Source organism: Myotis daubentonii, chromosome 1, assembly GCF_963259705.1.
Source record: "Myotis daubentonii chromosome 1, mMyoDau2.1, whole genome shotgun sequence".
Taxonomy (NCBI): domain Eukaryota; kingdom Metazoa; phylum Chordata; class Mammalia; order Chiroptera; family Vespertilionidae; genus Myotis; species Myotis daubentonii.
In genome coordinates this window covers 73,766,993-73,793,087 of record NC_081840.1, presented here as the reverse complement: position 1 = coordinate 73,793,087, position 26,095 = coordinate 73,766,993, and the positions used below count along the sequence as shown (strand labels likewise).

At 39.9% G+C, this 26,095-nt stretch overlaps 2 protein-coding genes across 2 annotated transcripts in view; both read left to right on the top strand.

Moving 5' to 3' along the window:
- AVEN (apoptosis and caspase activation inhibitor) overlaps positions 1-26,095 on the top strand; it is a 176,259-nt gene that overhangs the window by 132,170 nt on the left and 17,994 nt on the right. The window lies entirely within an intron of this gene.
- LOC132227927 (small ribosomal subunit protein eS1-like) lies at positions 10,825-13,112 on the top strand. Its single transcript, XM_059683616.1, has 2 exons — positions 10,825-11,042; positions 12,984-13,112. The coding sequence occupies exons 1-2, from the start codon at positions 10,845-10,847 to the stop codon at positions 13,110-13,112; spliced, it is 327 nt and encodes a 108-aa protein (XP_059539599.1). The 5' UTR covers positions 10,825-10,844.

Genomic DNA, 26,095 nt, shown 5'->3' with positions numbered 1-26,095 from the left:
ACCTGTCCCCCAGGCCCTCTTTTCTCTGACTCTCCAGTGAGCTAACAGCAGCCCCAGTTTGGCTCACTTCTTTCCCATAATGTCTCTAGAGAGGCAAAGCAGCGCCACCTTGTCTCTCTTCTGTTGCTTCTTCTATTCCAGCGGTTCTCAACCTGTGGGTCGCGACCCCTTTGGCAGGCGAACGACCCTTTCACAGGGGTCACCTAAGACCATCCTGCATATCAGATATTTACATTACGATTCATAACAGTAGCAACATGACAGTTATGAAGTAGCAAGGAAAACAATTTTATGGTTGGGTCACAACATGAGGAACTGTATTTAAAGGGCCAGAAGGTTGAGAACCACTGTTCTATTCTAAGCCCTTCCTTGTCTCACTGTCCCCAGCTTTAATAAATGTACTCTCAAAATCACCTGGAGTCATATTGTGAAATCTTTCCTGCAGGAAGTTAAGAACCCACACACTAAAGGCTGGCCCCTTTCTAGTAACACTGTGTTTGTTAAAGTCTCTTTATATCTTCTTTCCTATTATGTCTTTTACATGAGAATCTTTAAACAATGTATCCTTCTCTACACTAATAAAAAGAGAAAGATGCAAATTGACCGTATCTTCACAATGCCCACAAGCCAATCAGGAGTGAGTATGCAAATTAACCCAACAAAGATGGTGGGTTAATTTGCATATGCAGGCACCAAATGGCTGGGGGCAGGGCAGGACACAGGTGTTCCACACCGCCCCAGCTGCTCTGGGACTCTGGGCAGTGTGGGAAGGCGGAAAGGCGGCTCTGGGCCGGAGCAAAGGCGGTACCAGCAGCCAAGGGAAGGAAGGCCCATTCTTGCATGAGTATTCGTGCATTGGGCCTCTAGTCTATAAATAAGTGTTTGATTTTCACTAATGAATATTAGAAAGTTCTCACCAAATATGGATTTTAGTCACTGGCCTAGAGAAACTCAGTTTCCCCCTTTGCCATCCGTGGGAGTGTAGTGCACATGAGTGCCATATGTCACCAGTCTGGTTGTGATGATTGATTTGTTCAATTCCCAGTGAAAGACAGGCTTATCCCTTCCTAGAGACCATGGGAGAGCTGAGATTAGAGCAGCTAAGCATTTCAAATGGGCAGAACTTCAACTAAAGCACCCTATTTGAGAGGGATTAGGTTACATGTTGGTGGAAATCTGGACTTGGTGATGTTTTATAATGTACTTTTCTCTTATACCAAGAATTGTCCTTAACATTATAGGAAATAAATTTATGATAAATCTCATTTAGATGCCCATATTTAAGTAACATTTTTAATGAATATTTTACATCTCTCAATTTTATTAAAAACTTCTCATAAACCTAATTTTAATGACTACTATTCCATAAATGATACTTCTGTATATTAAGCAAAAACTACCATATGATGTAGAATGCCTTCCAACTATGTATCATCTTTGTAAAACAGAGAGAGTATGTAGGGAGCACTGGCATTTATATGGTTCTTCTAAAATACAGACATGTGTTCTTTCACTTAAACTTGACAATAGATCTATGCAGTAGATAGTATTAATTCTTATTTTACATATGAGAAAGTTACCAGATTAAATAACTTTCCTAAGGTCACAGAGCTAATGAGTTGTGGAGCTGAGCTTTAAACACATGTCTCTTTGACTTCTGTTACCTGATGCCTGTTCCAAAGATCCACAGGTAATTTACATATGCAAGAAGTCTATAGGTGAACACATCTTTCCTGAAGGCTAACGTTTTTTTCCCTTTCCCCTTATCAAATTCAGTTATTGGAAAGTCCAGCATAAAAACAGTGAATAGACTTGCATTTCGCTTCCTCCCTCCCTCCCTCCCTCCCTCCCTCCCTCCCTCTCTCCCTCCCTCTCTCTCCATGTGTAACTCAGAAGAAACAAAGTCAGCTGCTAACTATCAGCCTGTAAATAACGTGAAGTTTACTGATGATTCGTAATTGTTATTGCAATGGTGTGTGTAATTTTTAACAAATTAGATTTCCATCTTTTCATATTGCCAATTGGATGAATACACAGTGGCTTGTCAGTGTTTATCTACTATATGCTTTTATTTTCAGAGCTCTGTATTATTAACCATTGTGTGTAGCTCTTCAGTGGTCTCAGCTTATGGCTCAGAAATTATTTTATAAACCCTTGCCCTTAGATTTCAAATGTAATTTATGCTTTTAACAAAGAGTTCTTCTCCCACTTGGCTTGCTGTACTAATTGAGTACCTCTTTTTCCAGAGATTGCATTATTTCTAAAAGTCACTTTTAATGAAAAGTGTCTAGTGCTGTGTGAAAGGCTATGTAAAATAATTTATCCTTTAAATGCAACTCATTAAAGAGAAAGGGAAGAAATTAATGCATAGACGAAAACAGCCGAGGGGGGCAGGGTGCTGTTGATTTTGTTGTGCTTGCTGTGAATTCTCTTCCTTTGCTGAGAGGCAGGGGTGCTGCCTGGTCTGGGGAACAAGCTGTAACATGGAGTTGGGTTGACCAGTGTGGCATCGGCATAGAGGTGGTTTTGATCCTGGGCCTGGTGAGAAAAAGTGGAGATGCCGGAGTGTGTCCCAAGAAGAATAGGAAACATTTATTTCATATCTATAAATATTTTTGAGAGAAGATTTTAATGAGTTGGATTCAGTGCACTTTAGTTCTTGGAACTGTTCTCACTAGATTCTCCCTTCTAATTCAATGTTGAGTCACAGGAATTCATTGGTTTAAAGTTGCTTTCTTGCAAAGAGCTCAAAGCACTTCCATAGGGAATAGCTGTGATCTTGGTGTCTGCCCAGAAGTGGGCAGATGGAGAGTTGAAGCGACAGGTAGAGCTACCTTGTGTCTACCGGCCAGACCTCAGAAAACGCCCATTCCCTGGCAGGTCTGCCCCTGAAGGAGTAAATGCCTTGGTCCAGCCGCAAATGTTCCTGTTATTCCAGCCTCACCAGCATGTCCTATTAGACAGAAATCCTGGCATAATGAGCAAGGCTCCCTCGGTGAGTTGGGCATTTTATGAGCTGCAGTCTCTCTCCCTGTCACTTTCTAGATCCTAGAGCAGAAATTCCCTGAGTGCTCTCTGAGAGAGGAAGCCTGTGCCCAACATCGCTTAGCCCGGGGCTAAGTGAATGTGCACGAATACCGCTAGAACTAGCATCGGGTCACAGTTACTTTGCCCACTTTTTGCCTCTGTGGCCAGCGTTCTTCCAGCAGCAGGACAGAGCCTGGCAGGGATTGTGTCTGGAGTAAATGTGTTGGCTTTGTATTGTTTTCATTTCTCTTTTGTTCTTTCCCACTGGTGATTTCTAAGTAGATACTTTAGTAATTGTGGGGCAAAGTTCACGGTTACCTCACTGCTGCTGCCTTGTCTGTTTTGAACGCTTCTTCTAGCTCCCGTGGACGGGTCTCGGAGGAAGGGAAGGAGTGTGTGCCATCTATAGGTGCCAAGGGGACCCCCACAACAGACTCATTTTGATAGGCAGTACCTTGCTTACTAAGCAAATGTTTTAATGCTTAAAGAGTCCTAGATAAATGCAAAGTTATGGTGTTTATAGTTTTAATACCTGGTGGATTTAGCAATTTTAGTCTTTCCAAAGTTCTTTTGATTTTAAACATTTGAAAAATGAAATACATAAATGTTTTTTCACTGGTGGATTGATGGGGGATAGAAAGATAGCAGACACTTTAAGCATCTAATCAAATTTTTTTACTTCCAAAACTAAACTGCTAATTCCAAGGACCGGTGTGCTGACAGTGCCTACAATTAAGAAATTACCCTCTTTGTCTACACGATTTTGTGTCTTACAGCAAACATTGTTAACAGAAAGAAGAGAGTCCTGCTTTCTTATTCAAACCTTGAACTAGTAACGTATCAGTATTTATGCACATTACTGCTAGTGCGTCAGTATAGCATAAAATCACTATCATAGCAAATGGGCAAATAGTGTATTCACACGAGAGCCCTTATGTTTCTTCCCCACCTGCATGTTTTACTTTGCTTTGTTCTCTGAATTGCCAGCCTTTAACCTAGCTTTCTGCCTCTCTCCAAGGTAGTAGGCACAAAACGTCACCTTTGTTCTGGGTGTGGAAGGAAAGATGTTTCTGCTCCACACCTTCCCGAGAAACCTGCGTTTCTGCAGAATCGCACAGTGAAAGAACAGGGCTTAAGGAAAAATAGGGGTCAGAGCTGGCCCCTCAGAGACTCAGTAACTTTGTAAACTGATCACTAACAAGCTCAAGCACCCAAACAGTACCTAGTAATTAGGGAGATGATCTGAGGGAAACTGGTCATGCTTCAAACCCCCATTTTGTCACTCAGACCCATGGACCGCTGTCCTCTTTGATGGTTTCGCCTTTCCCAGCAGCAGTCCCCTGCATGAGCCAAGAGTTAGACTTTCTGTAGTTTTGTCCATTAACTGGATGATAGACGTTTTTTAAAACATTGATCTGTATACAGTAGCCAGAAGGGGAAACTGCGATGCTCATTGATGGATGAATGGATAAACCATCTGTGGCACATACCAGTACATACAATAGATTATTATTCAGCTTTACAAAGGAAGCAAATCCTGTCACTTACTGCAGCATGGATGAACCTTGAGGACATTATGCTAATTGAAATAAGCCAGTCAAAATAAGCACTCGTACTGTAGGATTGCATGTATGTGAGGTTCCTAGAGTAGTCAAATTCAGGGAGACGGAAAGTAGAGTGGTGGTTGCCAGGGGCTGGGGTGGGGGCAAGGGTTTTGTTTAGTGGTACAGAGTTCCAGTGTGTGAAGATGAAAAAGTTCTGGAGGTGGATGGTGGTGGTGGTGGTGGTGGTGGTGGTGGTTGTAGAACACTGTGAATGTACTTAATACTATTGGACTATACAATAAAAATGATTAAAGTGGTATATTTTGTATGTTTTATTTACCACAAATATTTTTAAAAATTGATTTGTAAAGTATAGATGAAGGAATAGTCTTTTATCTGTTGGTTGCAAATATTTCCCCTACATGTCACTTGTCTTTTGACTTCATAGTTTTGGGCTGTACAGACACTTTTCATTTTATGGCGTTACATGAGTTTTGTATTGTGTTTATAAAGGTGTTCCTCACCCCTAAGATTATGAAATGTAAGATTTACCCATGTTTTCTTCTAGCACTGTTATATTTTTGTTTATTTGTGTCTTTGCTCCATATTGAGTTTATTTGGGGTTGTCAATCTTGTGGCGTAGGACAGTGCGGCAGGGGCATTTCTTGTTTTATTATTTGAGGGCTTTAGGGACACAGCCTTCGCTCTCTGTTTGATTCTTATGAACTGCTGAATTTTAACTTGTGTATGGTTGTTGGGATGGAGGTGAGGGGAATCTGCCTCCCAGGCAACTACTTGACAAATTATGAGGACTTTTTCTAACATGCTGGCCTAAACAAGATCACATTTCCTTCCTTCTTGATGAGCAAATATTTTTTTTTCAATGTGTGAAAAACATGGAACTAGGGGATTGACAATGGCCCTTACGAAACAAACATGTCACCTAAAAAGCACAATCCAGTTTGGAAGCAAAATAACTGGCCTTGGTACCCCAGGCTTTCCTCTGAGGTACCCCTTAACATTCCCAGAGCGTGTCATGCCAACCGGCCTTGGGTGGCTGCCCTGAGGACAGAATAGCCTCTGAGCACAGAGGAAAGCGACAGCCTGTAGTTCCATCATTTGAAGTCTCAGTCTGTGCTTGGTGGGTGTCAGCAGAGAACTGGAGTTGGGTGAGCAGGGACACATCCCAGTGATATCGGAATATCGGAACGCTAGGCCAGTGGTGGCCCAGATGCCACGCTGAGGAGACATTCCAAGCCCTAACCAATTTTTCTTTCATTTATGGGTTGGTGGAAAAAGCTAGGGACCATTGGACCATCACCTAGAGGAACTTGGTCCTTATTCCTGCTCTACCACTAACTAGCTGTTTGACGTTGGACAGTCACCCACCCGCCTTGGGCCTCATTTTTTTTTTTTTTTTAAATGTTACCTTTTATTGATTTTTTACAGAGAGGAAGGGAGAGGGACAGAGAGTTAGAAACATCGATGAGAGAGAAACATCGATCAGCTGCCTCCTGCACATCTCCCACTGGGGATGTGCCTGCAACCCAGGTACATGCCCTTGACCGGAATCGAACCTAGGACCCCTCAGTCCGCAGGCCGACGCTCTATCCACTGAGCCAAACCGGTTTTGGCTGGGCCTCATTTTTTAAGTCTGTAAAATGAAGCAGTTGAATCTGATAAGCGCCAAAGCCCCTCAGGTACCTCTAATAGTCTGTGTAATGTGTCGGCACAGAGGGCTTACCCTTACACGATTTATATATGTTTTTGAAATACAGTTAGAAGGACAGCACTCCGACTCATTCGTCTCACCACTTCTTCCTTCTTTCTGGCCCTGACCCAGGGAATCTGGGAAAGGGAGGAGAGCTATCTCAGGGGCACGGTGGCTAAGGGAGAAACGATGAGCTACTCACTGCTAATTATTAGTTGACTGATATTGCCATTTATGAAATTGAACAATTAGGAGTTAGAAAGAGAATCTGATTTAAACTTGTAGCCTATTGTGGTTGAAGAGAAAGATGACACCGAAATGATATTTTAATTGACTTATCTGGCTATGCAATCAGATTTCCCCTGTTTAAAATTTTTTTTTTAAATTGTTTTTCTGAAACTGTCCACTTTCCCACACTAGAGTTAACATCTCAGACATTGAGAACATTCAGACACATTGCAGCTTTGTGGGAGAGTTGACCTTCTAGATCCCAGAGGGTTTCAAGGATTGATTTCCATAGAGCAATTACAATTGCATGGTCCTAGAAAAGGGCTTAGAGAGAAGGCCAAGGGGGTGGGGTGGGGGAAGAAGGTTCTTAAACGCAGGCATAGATGCTAGAACAAGAACACATGCAGTCACGGTGGCCTTGGCATTCTCACCGTGAGTTTCAGCAGAATTGCTGGCAATTAGATTCTCTACTCTGTGTGCTTCTTTTGTAAAAACAACCAAACAAATACTATCGTTTGAGGATTTTCAGCTTTATAACCTAAAAGGATGAGTTGGTTTGCACTCTGGGAACACTCTTTTGGAGAGAGGCATTACCAAAGAAAAGAGTTTCTCTACAAGTTAGAAATCTTACTAAATTTTGTACTGTAGCTTGCAATTTAACAATAGAAAAGTCTTTTACTGAAGCAAATAAATATAAACACTTTTGAATTACTGTTGTATTTTCAAGAGGGAACCATTTCAGCAGATGAATGACATGAATTCCCACAGTAGCAGAGTGGGGCTCCCCAGCTGTTTCTAGTTCTGATATTACATGTTGGCTGGATCAGCGGGACAAATTGCAACCTGGGTGATGTGAACAGTCCATATACATTTGAAAAGTCACCTGTCTTATTATGTGACCCTCTTTGCTGTGTTTTCTGGGCAGGGATGAGAAAAGATCAATTTTTATTGCTGTTGCCCCCTTAGTGGCCCCCAAAACCATCTGTGGAATGAAGTGCAGGCTCCTTATTTAGGCATTTTACCTCTTGCTACCGGGACCTGGTTCTCGCCTGCCTTTCCAATATATCATTCTTAGAGTCAGTGCTTTCATCAAATTGGACTTCTTCCTCTTATCATTCTTGTCTGTCTCTGTCTTCTAACATGATAGCATTTCTTCCCTTAGCACGGCCTACTCTTCTTCATATCTTCTATCCAGGACCATTTTAAATACCGTTTTTTAAAATACCATGAAACCTTCTCTTAAGCCCCCTAGAACTTCTGAACCACTGCACTTTCTATGTCTTTTTGTGTTGCCATATCTTTGCCTTGTTTCATAGCTATTTCTGTGTATTATGGATTGAATTACAGTTAGAGGGGACAGCAGTCCTACTCATTCATCTCACCACTTCTTCCTTCTTTCTGGCCCTGACCCAGGGAATATGGGAAAGGGAGGAGAGCTATCTCAGAGCTATCTGAGGGAGAAATGATGAGCTACTCACTGCTAATTATGTTTAAGCTTTAACCTTCAGTATTTGTGAATATGACCTTATTTGGAAATAAGGTCTTTGCCAGTATAATGAAGTTCAAATGAGGCCATGCCAGATTAGGGTGGACTCTAATGCAATGACAGGTGTCCTTAAAAAAAGAGGGAGATTTGGACATAGAGACACAGAGGAGAGAGACAGAGGAGGAAGAGGCCATGTGACCAAGAGGCAGCGATTGGAGTGATGCAGCGACATGGGAAGGAGCACCAAGGATTGCCAGCAACACCAGAAGCTAGGAAGAGGCAAGAGAGATGCTCTACCAGAGCCTCTTGAGGTGGAGGGCCTACACCTTAATATCAGACCTTAGCCTCCAGAACTGCAGGAGGATACATTTCTGTTGTGTGGGCTCCCCTAAGTCTGTGGTACTTTGTTAGGGCAGCTCTAGGAAACCAATATAGTATGTTTATCCAACCTTTACTGCTGCCCTGCCCACATTCTGCTGAAAATTGATTAAGTTTGGGCTGTGATTTACTCATCATCTCCTCAGCATTGACAGATTACTTCAGCTATTTTTTAAAACAAATTCATATCTTTGAGGTATAATTTATGTGCAGTAACATTTACCCTTTTTAGGCAATATCAAGACAGGACATTTCCATCAACCCCAAGAGTTTCCATGTGTCCCATTGCAATTCCCTCTCACTACCCCAGCCCCTGGCAACCACTGATTGGCGGGTTTTGTCATTTTCATAGAATGTAGCCTTTTGTGTTTGACTTCTTTCACATTGCATAATGCATTTGAGGTGCATCTATGTTGTTGCATGTATTCGTATGTTTCTTTTTATTGCTCATTCAGCTAATTTTCATTGAGTGTTGTTATGCACTAGCTATCGTGCTGATGCTCTGCAGATGCAGTAATGAATACCCACCTTCTTGGAGTATATGGGTCAGATAGGTACAAAACAAAAGAATGAAGAATATCACAAGTGCTTTAATGGCAAAAGTGCAGTGTATTATGGGAGAACAGGGCAGAAACATTTCACTTAGATTTGAAGGACCATGGACCATGGAAGGATTCCCAGAGTAACTGATGTTGAACTTGAGACCTGAGGATGAGTGTTTACAATCCAAGCAGGTGATGGGAGAAACAAATGCAAGCTTGTCACAGCTTATGAGAATTGATTAAAAATTTAGAAATTTTTCAAGCTGATTGTTAAACCATTGCTAGCTTGAAATTGGCTGTGGTGGGAGTATTTACACCATGGATGTTGTTGAGCACATCAAATCAGGACTCTCCCCCACCCTGACAGTTTTCCTGTATGCCATACTGGATGGACAAACAGGGGAGATAGTTAACAATGAAAGCAAGAAAGAGCATGGTGTTTTTGAAGAACTAAAACAAATTTAGTAGATACGAAACATAAAATGTTGAGGGGTCAGAGAATTAGCTAGGGACCAGATGTATTGGGGAATGCAAGCTATGTTAATAAGCCATAATGTCCTTTTCTGATTATTTTAATATGTCAGGTAATTTTTTAAAAAAATATATTTTATTGATTTTTTTTACAGAGAGGAAGGGAGAGGGATAGAGATTTAGAAACATCGATCATCTGCCTCCTGCACACTCCCTACTGGGTATGTGCCTGCAACCAAGGTACATGCCCTTGGCCGGAATCGAACCTGGGTCCCTTGAGTCTGCAGGCCGACGCTCTATCCACTGAGCCAAACCGGTTAGGACATGTCAGGTAATTTTTGATTGCATGTCAAAAATTGTGAATTTTACCTTCTTGGGTATTTCACTCTCTTGTAGTCCTATAAATCTTAGGTAGTTTTATTCTAGGATGCAGTTAAGTTTTACCTGGAAACAGTTTGATCTTTTGGGGTCTTGCTTTTAAGATTCCTTGGGTGGGACCAGAGCAATGTTTAGCATCAAGTTAATTATTCTACTACTGCAGCAAGACCCATTTGAATATTCTTTCTGATGCCCCATGAGTTATAAGGTTTTCTAGTCTAACTGGTAGGAATAGCACTATTCCTGGCCCTGTTTCGAGTACTCACATGGGTTCCTATAGTCATTTTGGGTTCTTTTCTTGGCCTTGGGCAGTTCCTCACACTTTTGCAGTGATCAGAGTCTGCTGAATTCTTTAGGGGACCCTCTCTGATTGCCATAGTTCCCTCTCTTTGAAGCTCCCCCTTTTCTGGAATTCTCTCTTGACTCTATTTACTTTGATTCCTGGGATTCTTAGTTCCATCTTCTCTTCGCGGGGAGTCTGCTGGACTGTGCCTAGTTTCCCCCAGATTTTTCTGTTGTTTCAGTTGGGAAGATAAGTTGGGTCCTCATGCTTCATCTTAGCTGGAAATAAATGTTAAACTTTATCTAAAATCGGTGAAGCGCTGTGTTTGAGCTTCGACCTATGAGGTCATGGTTCGATTCCTGGTCAGAGCACATGCCTGGGTTTGGCGTTTCCAGGCTCGATGCCCAGTGGGAGGCACACAGGAGACAGCCAATCAATGAGTCTCATCATTGATGTTTCTATCTTTTCATCTCTCTTTCTCTGTGAAATCAATAAAATATATGAAAAAAATAAGATCAGTGGAGGGCAATTGATGAAAGGTTTAAAATATGGGATGACAGGATCAAATTTGCATTTGAATGTAATATAGAGAAGGGATTGTTCTGCTTACCTAGTGGACTTACTCGGGACCTGAGACAATAATATTAAAGGAAGGTACGCCAATTAGGACACTATCGCAATAATTCAGTTAAGAGAGTGTGGTGACCAGCACCAGGGAATCATCAATATGATTTGACAATAGTATATCCATGTAAGAAATATTTGTAAGGGCCCTTTTGGCTCCCTGAGCAGCACCATGGCGGTGGGCAAGAAAAAGAGCCTTAAGAAAGGCGGCAAAAAGGGAGCCAAGAAGAAAGTGGTTGATCCATTTTCTAAGAAAGATTGTTGTGATGTGAAAGCACCAGCTCTGTTCTTTACGAAAGATAGAAAAACACTAGTCACGAGAACTCAAGGAACCAAAATTGCATCTTACTCAGCAACTTTCAAGCATACAGTACAGCACAGTATTAACTGTAGTTACCATGCTGTACATGAGATTCTTAGAACTTATTCTAACTGCAAGTTTCTGTCCTTGGACCTACATCTCCCCATTTCCCAGCCGCTGGCAACCACCATTTTATTCTCTACTTTTATGTGTTTCTTATTTTAGATTCCACAGATAAGTGAGAGCATGCAGCATTTGTCTTTTTCTCTGTGTGGCTTATTTCACTTGGCATAATGCCCTCCAGCTTCATATTATAGGGTTTCCTTTTTTTTATTATAGTCCATTGTGTGTGTGTGTGTGTGTGTGTGTGTGTTATACATACATACATACATACATACATACATACATATATACAAGGGGTTGGCAAAAGTAGGTTTACAACTATAATACAAATCAATAATGTAGTAATTAATAATACAAAAATTTAAACCTACTTTTGCCAACCCCTGTATATGTATATATACATATATATCACATTTTCTTTATCCATTTAAGGATGTTTAGGTTGTTTCCATACCTTGGCTATTGTGAATAAAGCTACAATGAATCATGGGACTGCAGGTATCTTTTCAGATTCTGATTTCATTTCCTTTGGATATATACCCAAAAGTGGAATCCCTGGGTCATATGGTAATTCTATATTTAATTTTTTGAGGAACTGCCATACTGTTTTCCATAATGGCAGCACCAATTTATATTCCCACCAACAGTGCATACGGGTTGCCTTTTTTCCTCATCCTCACCAGCATATTTATCTCTTGCCTTTTGATAATAGCCATCCTATAGGTGTGAGGTGGTTTCTTTGTGGTTTTGATTGGCCACTTCCCTAATGATTGATGACGATGAGCACTTTTTCATGTACCCATTGGCCATTTGTATGTCTTCTTTGGGAAAATGTCTATTCGGGTTCTTTGACCATTATTAATGGAATTATTTGCCTTTTTTTTTTTTTTTTGCTATTGATTTGTATGGGTTCATCATATATTTTGAATACTAACCCCTTGTCAGATATGGTTTACAAAACTTCTTCCAGCTTTGTAGGTTGCCTTTTCAATTATTGGTGATTTCCTTTGTTCTGCAGAAGCTCTTTAGTTTAAGTAGTCCCAGTTGTTTAATTTAGTTTTTATTGCCCACGCTTTTGATATTTTATACAAGAAGTTATTGCCAAGACCAATGTCAAAGAGTTTTTTTCCTATGTTTTCTTTTATGAGCTTTATGGTTTCTGGTGTTACATTTAAATCTCCATCCATTTCAAGTCAATTTTGTGAGTGGTGTAAGGTAGGGGTGCAATTTCATTCTTCTGCTTGTGGCTATCCAGTGTCACCAACATCATTTATTGAGAAGACTATTCTTTCCCCATTGTGTGTTCTTGGTGCCCTTGTCAAAAATCAGTTGGTTGTAGGACTTTTTCCCTTTCCACTGATCATGTTCATAGCTCATTGGTTCATAAATTTGTGCCATCCACTTGCCTTGAATGGAGGTAATTGTTAGAATATTGTAATTTCAAGGTCCATCCTTAGTTTCTTTTAATAATTCTTCAGTTTTGAGAGCAATTCAAGATCATTTATCTTCCCCTTCCCACATGTTCTTATTGAGGTTCTTGATTTACCAGACAGCTCTGATTACAAATATAATTCTGTATTTTCTGTTTCTGTTGTATACTTTTAGCAAGCTTCATGAAAATAATACTTAATATTTTTCTTATTTCTTTATCCCATACCCCCTTTATGTCACACAGATCACTTATATTCGTTTGCTGATTTATTCTTTGATTTGTACATCACTCATTTGCTTATCGATTCTTGCTTGCATAGGTTAAGTATTATTCATACAATAAATGCACGTTTGCTAACTGCCTACTGTGTGCCAGAAACTGCACTAGTCCCAGGAGTGTGTGATGATGAGAAGAATGGGCTCTGACAGTTTAGTGAAGGTGTACGTGAAATGCAGAATGATCTGGGCTTTGTGTGGAGCAAAGTGGCAAGGACCCCGCCCAAAGATCTGATAACTGTGTGCCTCAGTCTCAAGGAAGCAGAAAAACTTCGCAGCATCAGGGAACAAAAGCCTAGGCACTACTAGTGTATCAGTGACCCATCACTGCCACCACAGTAAGACCAGTGTGGTCTACAGGGAAGGGGCCTCGGGCGGACACCTTGTGGCAAATTGGTTCTGTAAGTTTGGCATTTCACAACACTGGGTTTGTAGCTACCTTGCCATGCCCCTGCCCCATTGATGGAGAGCATAACTCTTTGCACATCATTTTCACAGCCAGACTTTGTGCCATGTTCTCACTCCCCACCCTTCCCAGTCAAATTGTACGTCAGATTTTCTATACATGTAGTTATACTTGTGGCTCTGATGTACTACAACCTGAATTAAGTATCCCCCACCGTGCCCCCCTGCCACACACATACACACAGTGCTCCCATAAGACATTTTGTCTGTCATTATATGTTCTGCAATTGCTTACTTATGTAACTGTGAACTCATCGAGGGCAACAGTGGTCTATATAATTTTACACTTGATCTTGGCCAAAAGGCCAAGAAGTGATGCCTATATAATTAATTCTATACTTTCAGCACTAGTTACAGTCTTATTTTAGTGAATTTTGTTAAATGAATAAACAAGGATCTTTATAGTTTTACAGTTTTCTTCATATAGGTTGCAACATTTCTTAAGTTTTTGTTGCTGCCATGAAGGGGTTCTTTGCCCCACCCCAACCATTGTCTATTTATTGATAGTATGTGGAACAGTTATTGACTTTTTTTTTCATTTATCTGTAATCAGCCTCCTCCTGAATTTCTCTAGTGTTTCAGGTAGATACTCTTGGCTGGTGTTATATGCTTGATATTATAGCTTGAGAAGAGGTAGTTGGAAATGACTGAGATATTATAAAAAATTATTCTCTGCTTTAAAAAATGCTTTCTTATTAAAGGAAGGTTAGATATGTTGTTTCAGAAGATATTTTAGTTTTCCTATGTATTAAATAAATTAAGTATTATCTAAATAAGAAGTAAACTAAATTTAGATTTGGTTACCAAATTCAGATTTGATTTCCTCCCACCCAGCCCCAGCAAACCCGAGCCAAATGATTAAATACCATTAAAAATATATAGTTGTGAGGTAAATTTGCTTTTATTGATATTAATGAGTTATGCAGCTGACCAAGGTGAACATGGGATTGATTTGGTCATTGGAACATCTGATACATTGATGGGTGTGAATTTTGAGATTGTCTTTTCCCTCTTACTCCATAATAATTTTTTGTGATGATAAATTATATACTGTTATTTGGTGTAGAATTATTTCTAAGTAAAAGAAATTTAATATTTAGTATTTATATGTTTTTCTTTTTTTTAGTATGATAGAAGAGCAATTTATAATGGGATTTTTTTAAAACATCAAGTTCTGAAAAGTACTTTGAATGCCTTACAACAATGGCAGTTCTTTCTATGGTCCTCATAATTTAGACTAATAGTTGATGTTTGATCTTTGAAGGCAATGAATTACTCAGGTAGAGTTTCTAACCTTAATCTTTTTATTCATTCTCATTCAAGATTACAGTAGAAATTTATTATTGTAAAAAGCAAATGTGAACTTTCAAACAGTCAATCACAATATGTGGCTATCACTCTTTGCATTTCATTTAATCCTGTGGTCCCATGGCAAAAGGTGTTTTCCTTTGCTATGATATGCTTACAAAATTGGTACAGGCAACTCAATCTGAGTCTGAGAGGAATTAAGTGACATTTTCTGGGGAGAGCCTTGGCGTGACTTGGTTTGGGGGGCATAATACATCTCAGGCTGGAGCAGCATCATCGTTTCTACTTACTGTTTTTTTGGTGATTGTGTTAACAACAACTAAATATTACTAAACATTTGCTACCCGTCAGTGACTGTGGTAAAACGATTGTATGTGCATAGCTCATTTAATCCTCATAATCCCACAAGGCTAGGTTCTATTCTTATTATTCCCATTTGACAGAAAGTTCAAGCAACTTTCTTTAAGACACACAGTTACTAAATAGCGGGGCCAAGTTTCAAACTCAGATACTTGACTTATCAAAACAAATATCCCTAAAATAAAATCCCCAATTTTGTTCCAGTGGCTCACTTCACTTCTTTCCTCTCTTTTTCCTCTTTCTTTGAAAATTTCCTCTTTCTTTGAGGATCTGATTTGGTATCCTTCAGACTGGCCTCACTTTTTCCGTTGGCATCCCTGATCAGATTTGAGAAAGCCCAGCCCTTCACCTTTCAAGGTGCCATTGACTATTCAGTGACATAGTATAGTGTCATTGAATCTGTCAGGTAAACCTTTGCTGTTTCTTGGAAACATTATGAGTAAGTGAATATTAAAGTCTTAAATGTATACTCTGTGAATTTCCTTTTATATCCAGCTACTGTATTCCTTGTCAGCAGTGTTAACATTATGTGATCATTGGATCTGACACTCTAAACTCAGAAAAGACTTTTACATGTAACCAGTTACCTGGTTCTAATAACAGTGTCCATGAAGGACCTCTCAGACTGAAAGTTGACTCTGGTCCCTGTGGATCTTGCTGGGGATGGGTTGCATGAGCAGTTAAGAGTAAGCGCTGGAAAACTGTGGTACATCTACACAATGGAATACTATGCTGCTGTAAAAAAGAAGGAATTCTTACCATTTGCTTCAGCATAGATGGAACTGGAGATCATTATGCTAAGCGAAAGAAGCCAGTCAGAGAAAGATAAATATCACATGATCTCACTCATATGTGGAATATAATGAACAACATAAACTGATGAACAAAAATAGAACCAGAGACATAGAAGCATCGAACAGACTGTCCAACCTATGAGGGAAGGTGGAGCAGTGAGCGGTAAGAGATCAACCCCCCCGCCACACCTTCCCTCATAGGTTGGACAGTCTGTTCAATGAGCATAACCAATGGATATAGACAGTAGGAGGGTGAGGGCATGTGCTGGGGGGAGGGAGCAGCCAGAAGAGGTCAATGGGGGAAAAAGGAGACTCATGTAATACTTTAAACAATAAAGAATTTAATTAAAAAGAAAGAATATTCACAGTGGGGTTGGTAAAATAAGTAATAGCACGTAGTACATATAATGAAATAATATTCGGTTATTTATTCCATTTCAGAAATAATTACATTGGAAATGTTCAAGGATTTATAAAGTGATTAAAGTCAGTTATTCAACTATATAAAAAAGACTGGGCTTTGGTTCAGTCTTGAGTCAGAGCAAACATGTCATCATGGATCTTGCTTGTGCAAATCATGTGGCCTTTTGTGACATGCATAATTGATAGTCTTTATTGAGTGGAGCTGCCTCAAAACGTTAGGAAGTCTCAATGTGAAATCTCCCCTTTACATTGGTGGCCTTCTGCGTAATGCTGGTCTCTGCCGTTTTATTTGGTATCAATTCTACGGCTTTTCCCCTTCGCATAGATGGCTAGTACATATTTTGTTGTAGATTATGACTTTTCACTGCACTGTGAAGCCAGTCTACTGTGGTCTTCATGTGAATGATTCACAGGTTATCAGAAAAGTTAAAGTCAGAAATAATAAAATATATGTAAACAGCATAATCCAGTCTTTCTCTAGAGACAGTAAATTACCTTGAAATACTTTACAGCTATAGAATTATACGCTTTTGAATGTCACAACTGTTAAAAAAAAGTATTTCTCATTTGGCAGGAGATGGCCCTCTCCAGAAAAGAAGCCAAAGGAAAGCAGTGCCAGAATTTATTCTATTTAAACAGTTTTAAATATATATTGGATTTAGAAACATTGACATTTCAAATAGCTATTTTTTCTTTATTTTCCACCAGAAAAGAGAAAACCTTAGCATCTTCTCTTAAAAAGGGGTGATACAATTTGAAATTTTATTTTGTAACAAAATTCCACTTTATAATGCAACTAGAGGTCCTGTGCACGAAATTCATGCACTCGGGTGGAGAGGGGGGGTGGTCCCCCCAGCCTGGCTTGTGCCCTCTCACAGTGTGGGAGCCCTGTGATCGATTGCCCCAGAGAGGTAGCCCCACCCACCCATCCAGGGCTCCTTGATGGATTCCCCCAAAGAGGTAGGCTGGAGCTGGGGTCCCACCTCCGCGCCAAGCTGTGGGACCCCCAGGCCTCGCCATGCAGAGTGCTGGGCCCCACCTCCGTGCCGCACATGCAGCGTCAAGTCCCCGCCCGCCTGCACACGCCTCACTGTGCACGCAGCCCGCCCACCCATGCGCGCTGCTGCACACGCAGCCTCCTGGTGATGGATTATGACGGCATGAGGGCATCACGGCGTGAGGGCGTGATGACCATTTGCATATTAGCTCTTTATTATATAGGAGGATTATAATTCTGATTTAAAGGCAATTTTAGCAATATTACATCTTCACAATGACAGCTATAAATACATAAGGTTAATATGTATCATTCACTAAAAATTATTTGTGAACACAAAAGAATGCTTAGTATAGTTTATTGGAAATAGGTAGGTGGGATAGCAGGGAGTTTAGGTTCCCCTCCGTTCGTGCTGGAAGCCCTGGATCGGAGGAGGAAAAGGAGACTGTCCTCTGCTGAACATGCAGAGGCAACGAATGGACCAAACTTGTAGACATCAGGTTGTATGTGTATTGCGACGGGGACCTGTGTACAGTGGGTGCTCCCTTTCTTTTCCTTCAGCACGTGAACTCTGCAGCAGGGACAAGAGTCCTGCCGCTCCATACACCCCACCAAGCAGTCTGCCCAGAGCATGGGCTGAAGAACCTTAGATGTCTTATAATCCCCCCTTTAGAAATCTCAATTTAATTATGCATCATTTTTTTGAACTTTCCTAGAACAGAATTTTCCTATATTTACTCTGGACACAAATCTACTTTTCTTTGCATCCGTTTCTGAATTGCCAAGCTGGGAAAATGGCTTGGAAAGTAACTTGTCATCTCTTCTACTTGCTACCCCATTTCCTTAGAAAACAAAATGGGTTCAAAACCGGATACAAGTACACAACCATTTCCCTGGGTGACCATGATCTAATCTCTTCTCACCTGAAAAAGCCTGTCAGTTATCATCCTGGATTTTATATGCTGTCATTATTGATGACCATACAGGTTGTGCATATTATCAATCATTTCACCTTTTAAAAAACTTTATTACAATTTAAGCTTATTCTAATTTCATTATAAAATGATATTTCTGATGAGCAACTTTAGGCCCTACTCATTTCCTAACAATTTCAAACAGACAGTGGGTTTGGGATATTTTCCTCCTGTCCAGATAACTCTAAAAGCCAACATTACATCTTTATCTAAAATTGGGTTCTGTCCTTATAAATTTTCATTAATTTTTTTTCTGATTTAAAAAGCATTCATCCAGAAATTGAATTTTAATCTGATCAAACCTCTAATTCTAACTACCAGTTTATAGGAAGCCTAGGGGGGAAAGAAAGAACAGATTAGACAATGATATGGGAGTACAACTCAGCAAAACCCAGAAAGTGAAAAAACTGATAGGTTAAATGATCTGGTTTCCTCAACAAACTATGAACACTAAAGAGGTTCAAGGGACAAATCAACTAAATGCATCCTGGGGTATTTATTTGGATCATGATTTGAATACACCAACTATAAAAAACAATCCTCCTCTCCCCCAAGAGAAACCCAAAACATTTTATGGAGATATTTAAATATTATCTACATATTTTATCATGTTAATTTATTATTTTTATTATTTTTATTTTTAAATTGAATTTATTAGGGTGTTGTTAGTTAACTGTCCAGGTTTCAGGTGTAGAATTCTATAATACATCAACTGTACACTCTATTGTGTTTTCACAACCCCAATTGAAGTCTCCTTCCATCACCATATATCCCCTCTTTAATCTCTACTACCTCCCCCAGCTCTCTCCCCCTCTGGTAATCACCATCCTGTTGTGTGTGTTGACAAGTTTTTTTAATCTCTTCACCTTTTCACCCAACCCCACAGCCCCCCTCCCTTCTGACAGCTGTCAGTCTAATTATTTTTAATTACTGCCATTTACTCATATAATATTATTTTATAGTATTAAAAAAGACCTTATACTTTAGAGGTATATACCAAAGTAAAAAAAAAAAAAGTGATACTGTTTGGTTAATACCCAGAAAGCCCCAGATGGGGGTCAATTTGCAGTTGAATGATTTTTAAAAAAGACCTTTAACTTGCTGAATTCTGCCCAACAGCATCTCTCTGAAACATAGTAAACATGAAACTGAATAAAGCTGGTTAATTATATAAAAATGATTGCTAAAACTTGTCAAATAAAATTTGGTAAACAGATTCCACTGTCACCTTGCCTAGCTAAAGTTTCTCATACAGTGGCAAAAGGTTTAGAAGATATTTCTTCTTTTGAAATAGCAAAAGCAAACCCAACATTTATTACCCTCATCCTACTGCTAAGACCTAAGAGATACACCACTGATACAGAGATATTACTCTGATAATTCACTGGCACAAATTCTCCTTTGAGCTTTGAAATCTTGAAAAATATTGCTACTTTTGATAACACCCATGAAAAGCAATTCTTTTGAGAATACAATAAGACACAAATGTACTCATCAAACGAGGAACACTTGAGAGGGAGCATCAAACAACAGGTGCTTCTTTATAGCTAATCCACTGACATTCCTGCAACTGCACAATGACTGTATTCTGAAAAGTTTTAAGAAAAGCTTTTGAAAACTCAGTCACATTTTAAATATGTCATGGAGTCTCAGTAGATGAATCTGCTCATGAATCCTTTGTAAATCGGTAAATTATTGTTCAGTTTATCAAGTTACTGTCTTATAATTTTGTGTTTTTGTATATCAGATTTTCTTAAAACTTACCATTCTGTCTTTTAGCTATGGAATGGAAAATTTAGATAAAAGAAAGCCAAATGCTCTAAGGCAGCTGTAAATAACACCCCTACTGCTGACGTTCTCAAACAGATCTACCAAATACGAGGCAACTTGTGACTTTCCAGTGAAAGCAGTATGTCTCATGGGTATGAGTAATGCCTGGACCAAACAGTGCTCATCAAAATGTGTTGGGTAATAACCTGGCCCCACATCTGTCATCAGTTTACGTTCCTGTTCAAGTCCAGTACATACATATGGCAGTATCAGAATTCCCATTCCCCCAAAGGAAACAATTTTATCATCTAGAATACAGTACTGTGTGCAGTTTCTTTGGCCTTTTGTCTTACAGATTCCATTCATTTCCAAAGTTATTTAGGTCAACAGCTGCCCTCCCACCCCCACTTCCTTCAGCAAGGCTGTTTCACACATTTGTAATACAGTTAGATTCTCTTGTCAGAGTCTACATTTTTTTCCTGGTATCCCCTGACCTCCCAAATTGGTTTTTAAATTTACATATATTACAATTCCCTCTTCATGTTGTAGGCTGTCTAGGTTTTGAGAAATGCATGATGTTGCCCTGACCGGTTTGGCTCAGTGGATAGAGCATCGGCCTGCGGACTCAAGGGTCCCAGGTTCGATTCCGGTCAAGGGCATGTACCTTGGTTTGGGGCACATACCCAGTAGGGAGTGTGCAGAAGGCAGCTGATCGATGTTTCTCTCTCATCAATGTTTCTAATTCTCTATCCCTCTCCCTTCCTCTCTGTAAAAAATCTATAAAATATATATTAAAAAAAAGAAATGCATGATGTTTTGTGTTTATCATTATAGTATCATAACAATAGTTTCAGTGCTAAAAATCCCTGTACTCCACCTACTTTTATCCCCTCCCCAAACGCCTGGAAACAACTGACCTTTTTACTCCTGTCTCTATAGTTTCTCCTTATCCAAAATGGAATCATACAATATGTAGTCTTTTCCGACTGGCTTCCTTCACTTACTAATATGCATGTTTTGTTGTGCCTCAGTAGCTTATTGTATGTATGTAGCATGGCTGTTTTTGTGCAACTTAAATGGGAAAGTGCCTAAAGTGAGATTGTTGGATTGTATGGTAAGACTTTGTTTAGTTTGAAGATATCATTATTATGGATACTCTGATTCTAGAAAACAAATGCTCCCGATAGCCTTATTCTTGTAGGTAAGAGAATCTCATCCCTGTGTTTTAGCATCTGATTGTCTTCTCTATGTTTTTTTTATTCTCCATGTTTATTGCATTAGCAATAAACTCTTACCCAGAAGACCAAAAAAAAATAAAAAAAAAAAAATGGCTTGGTAGATGGCATATAGCCACAGTAATGTTTTTTAGAACAATCCATTACCATATGCAGACAGAGAACATTTGAATCTTTCGTCCTCTTTGTTTTGAAGGTGACAATTTGACAGCCCCTCCTGTTCATTTTAAAATTTTTACTGTTTGTGTTGTCTTGTTTAATCTGTAAACAACATAAGGATAACTGGTCGCTCACTGTGTGCCTGGGTGCTCATATAAAAGATGTCTCACAGATAAGAACCAGCCCCAAATGAGATCACTGAGCCTGGTTGGTGTAGATTATGGCGTTTAGCAGAGAGATTGATAACTGGATGAAGAACCCTGAGTCACATGCAGACTATGATGCAGCCTTCTCACCAGTCACATCTTGCCTCTTCACCCCTCACCAGGCTTGAGTCATACTGGCCTTTCTGCTCCGTGAATGGCCAAAATCCCTTCTATTTTGAGACCTCTGCTCATGTGGTCTCCATGGGTACACACTGCCCAACCAGACTCATTCCAGGCAGACTCAAAAGCTAGAACTAAAAGTTTTACAAAGGAAAGTGAGGCTCTGGGATATGAAGAAGTTAATCAAAACTCACTTCCACACGTTCTACGTCGCCTGCATGAGTTAACCTCAGTAAAAGTATAATATAGACTGAGGGTTTCCTCTCTTCAGCTTGGGTATGACTAGTGCTTGCTGGAGCTGCTCAATTGGAGATTTTATGAAGAATATTAGGAAAATCCTTATGTGTTTTTGAAAAGAGGTTTATAGGGTCTTAGGAGTGAGAGTAGCAGCTGAAAGAAGGGCTGTCAGCCGCTGAAGGTGTGGATATGAATTTGCATTTTATGCGAAGATGTGAATTCATGATCAGAGAGGTGATTTCAGTGAATTGAGCTAAGGTGCAATAAAAAGTAATTAGACAAATCAAAGGTAAGACAACAGGTAAAATTTCTTAACTGTTTAACACGTTAAGCACCCAGACTGTTTAGTCTTCCGGATGGAAAGTATAGTGTCAGTCACCGGTGACTGACTGGGTGCTTAATATGTTAATTTGAGAATCTGGCATATGTTTAGCCAATAAACAACAAATTGAAAGCATTCTCATAGTTCTGATAGAAAGGGGTTCAGACATTTTCTCTAGCAAACCTCTATAGTATTCTCTAAATTGGACGGCATGCTTTAAGCCATTTTTTTTCTCATAATGGGATTATGGCATTTGGGGATTTAAATTATTTAACACTAGAGACCCGATGCATGAAATTCATGCTAGGGTAGGCCTTCACAGCTCCGGCTGGGGGGGGCCCTTGCAGCCCTGGCTGCCTCCCGGCCCTGGCTGCCAGCTGCCTCGCAGCCCCTGCTGCCTCATGGGCCCACCCCCTGCCGCCTCATGGGCCCACCCCCTGCCTGCACCCACCTTGGCCTGGCGCTGCCCGTGTCCGCACCCACACACTCCTGGTTCCCCGGTTCTGTGGAGCCCCCCCAATCGATTGCCCCGCAGGGGGTTGTCTGGGCCTCCCTCTTTGGGGTGATCGCAGAGCCTCCCCCCGTCAGTCGCCCCACTGGTCCGTGGCCTGGCCCTCCCTCTGCAGGGTGATCATGGGGTGCTGGTGGGCCCCCCCCTCGACCAATCGCATCACACCCACCTAGGCTGGCCTTGCGCCAGTGCATGTCATAGTGTGGTTGTCCGGAAGGTCATCTGGATGGTCGTTCTACTGTTCGGTCGTTTGGTCAGTTTGCATATTAAGCTTTTATTATTATAGATTAAACTTGATGGATAACATTTAATTGCAAGAAGGAAAATTGGGCAGGTTAAGGTAGAAAATGCCATGTTTGTTAGACATAAGTAGGTAATAGGGATAGATTGACTTTCAAAAAAAAAATATTCAGTGTAGGAATGAAAATGAAATTATGAGGAGAATGGATGACAGGCCAGAAAATTCAGGCAAGGCTCAACTCTGCTGTGGGACCAAGATACTGATCTTTGGAAAAGACTGTTAGTGTACCAGTGGGACTGCACTGCAGTGTGTGTGTGTGTGTGTGTGTGTGTGTGTGTGTGTGTGTGTGTGAGAGAGAGAGAGAGGGAGAGAGAGAGAGAGAGAGAGAGAGAGAGGGATCAGGCTATTTTCCAGATGAGAGAGAGAGAGAGAGAGAGAGAGAGAGAGAGAGATAGATAGATATCAGGCTATTTTCCAGATAATGGTGGTTGGGCATTGATCTAGCTCTTCACTCTCATCTCCTCTGGAAGTGAATTGTAAATCATTGAAAAATTGCCATGGGGTTAGATCTACTTCAGGTATCAGATCTGGAACCTTTGACTATCTGTATGATGGTTTTTACCCACTATAACCAACAAAGTCAATATTTGGGGTGCCAGGTTAATTTATGAAAATAAAATACAAGTAAGCTGTTAGGTAGACTAAATCTTTTTAAAACAAAACAACACCATCAGCTTCTCATTATGTGTGCATGTATGTGTAAAATAAGAAAGGGAGAGAGTACAAACCTTTCTAAAGCTTTGGGAAAGGTATTAAAATGTTTTTAAAATTTCAGTTTTTTGGTTTTTATAGTCCCCTCTTATTTATTCAACTCAGGATCTGAGAGCAAAGATATATTATTAGCATCCAATAGTGTATGGCATAGAATTGTGCTGAAAAATGTATGAAAGAATGAAAAAAATTAGCAACTAAATAAATGAATTATTACTCCGACAGTCATTAACGTTTAACTTCACATTATGCCTGTTTTCCCTGAGAAAGATAGTTAATAGTATTTATTTTGGTATAAAGGTATTGCATTATACTGGAAACTAGAATTTTATCTCACACTTACCTCTTATCAGAATTGGAAAAAAAAGATTGAAAGGCATGTAGCCTCTAAAATTAGTTTTAATAATAATTTGAGAAGTTTGAATGTTGCAAGTATTTCATTGAAATAACTGGAGACAACTCATACTTCAGTTAGCATAATCACTACTCTTGCAGCTGACCCTTATTAGCTACCTCTTAAGTAGGACTTTCTGATAATTTGTCATAGAGGTTAGTTGCTTTCCCAACCCATATTTATTCTCCTCAAACTCCTGGTTCTTATCTGGGCACATGGCCACTCTTGTGGCTTGATAAAATGATAGGACACAGCTCTGGCCAAAAGAGAAATGAGTGGAAATGTTCTATGGTAGTTTCTGGGAAAACTAACTTAGCAGATAGATGATGCATGCCTTCTGCCCCTTTTTCTTCTACTCTTTTTCCATTTTGCTGTGTGGAATTTGATAGGGGTAGCAGGAGCTCTAGTCATCACCTTGGATCATGACTCCATAGGAAAGGCAGAGCAATGACTTGGAAGGAGCCTGGGCCACATACCAGCCTTTGACCGCCTAAGTCTTAATTTTTTTAGTTGACAGAGATATAACCTTTTATCTTGTTTAAGCCATTATTTTTCATGTCTTTGTTTCATGCAGCCAGACCTCATCTTAGCTGACACTCTATTTTACTTCAGACCAGTTCTAAGTCTTATGACTTCATTGTCCATGGGAGGATTGATCTTTATATTTTTATTTATTCACTTTTATCTAATCACTTTCTCTTTTCTTGGAGTTCTGTGCCAGGATTTGATGTTGGCCTCATTTCTGGAAATATTTGATCCGAGAAATTGTATTAGATTGTCTACGGTGGTACAGGGTTAACATAAATTACTCAACTATTTTGAAGGAAACAGCTAGATTCTAAATTCTAGAATGTCAGCATCATCCTTCTATCATAAAGCCTAGAACCCTTTCATGGTACCTGAGTATATTTGGCTTTTCCTTCTACATAATCCTTGCAGATGGGGAAGCAACTTTTTAGGGACGTTGGGAAGATAGGCACATCTATTATGTAGTGCTCAATGTGGATATTTGATGCTCAGGGGCTTTGGGGGCCCCACACCTGGTGAGAAAGCTAATTATAAGTCACTGTTGAGCAGAAGGAGAGATTTTTCTTACCTTTCTTGTTCTTTTGGCTCAAGTTGACTTTTTAAAAATGAATAATTGTAGTGGCTTGTGTAGACTTCCTCACAAAGACAAAGTGTTAGCTGTTGCTTTGTTTTAGGGTAGATATTTGAATGCTTGACATCTGCATCTAGAATGGCTCATCCATTGAAGCTTGAAGTTGGGGGAGGAAAGATTTTTTATGCCCTATAGATTTTATGTCCACAAATCTCTGAATTGATCTGTGTTAGCCTGTGGACTTAGGATCTACTTTGACCTTCCAAGCATGACGTCTCTTGTAGATGAGAACAGAGAAATTCAGAGAGAAGAAAGGGTATGTTTCATTTTCTATAGAAGTTATTGTAGTGACTGTTGGGGAATATTCTTTTTTTAATGAAGATTGTGAACTTGTCAACCTACAAAGTTTGTTTGTGTTTTCCCAGAGACATGGTGTCCTGGTTGAGGGCATATTTCAAGGGCTGTGGGGGAAATAAAGGAAGGTGATTATGATAAAGAAAGGCTAAGAACATGGAGCTGAAAGTGAAATAAATACTCATCCAGAACTAGTGATACATTCCTCTTGCTTTCTAGAATTGGTTTCCAAAAGAATGTACCACAAAGGTCTGGGCCAGTTTTGTGAGAAAAAGATCCAAATATCTAGGACAGATGTCATTTATGGGAATGGTCACTACCCTATCATTGGAAGTGGATATTATTAGTTGGGGCACATTTTCCATCGTTCACACTTACTCTTCATATACACCTAAGTCTGTATTGTCGAAGCTGAAAGTCTTTGCAGGTTTCTCTTTGCCCAGATAAAGATTATTCTTTGTAACCCCATCTTAACTTCCACTGGAGAGTGTGGTCATGTTAAGTATTTTTGCTTGGCAGAAAGCCCTTTTTTGCTGATGGGGCTGAAAGGGT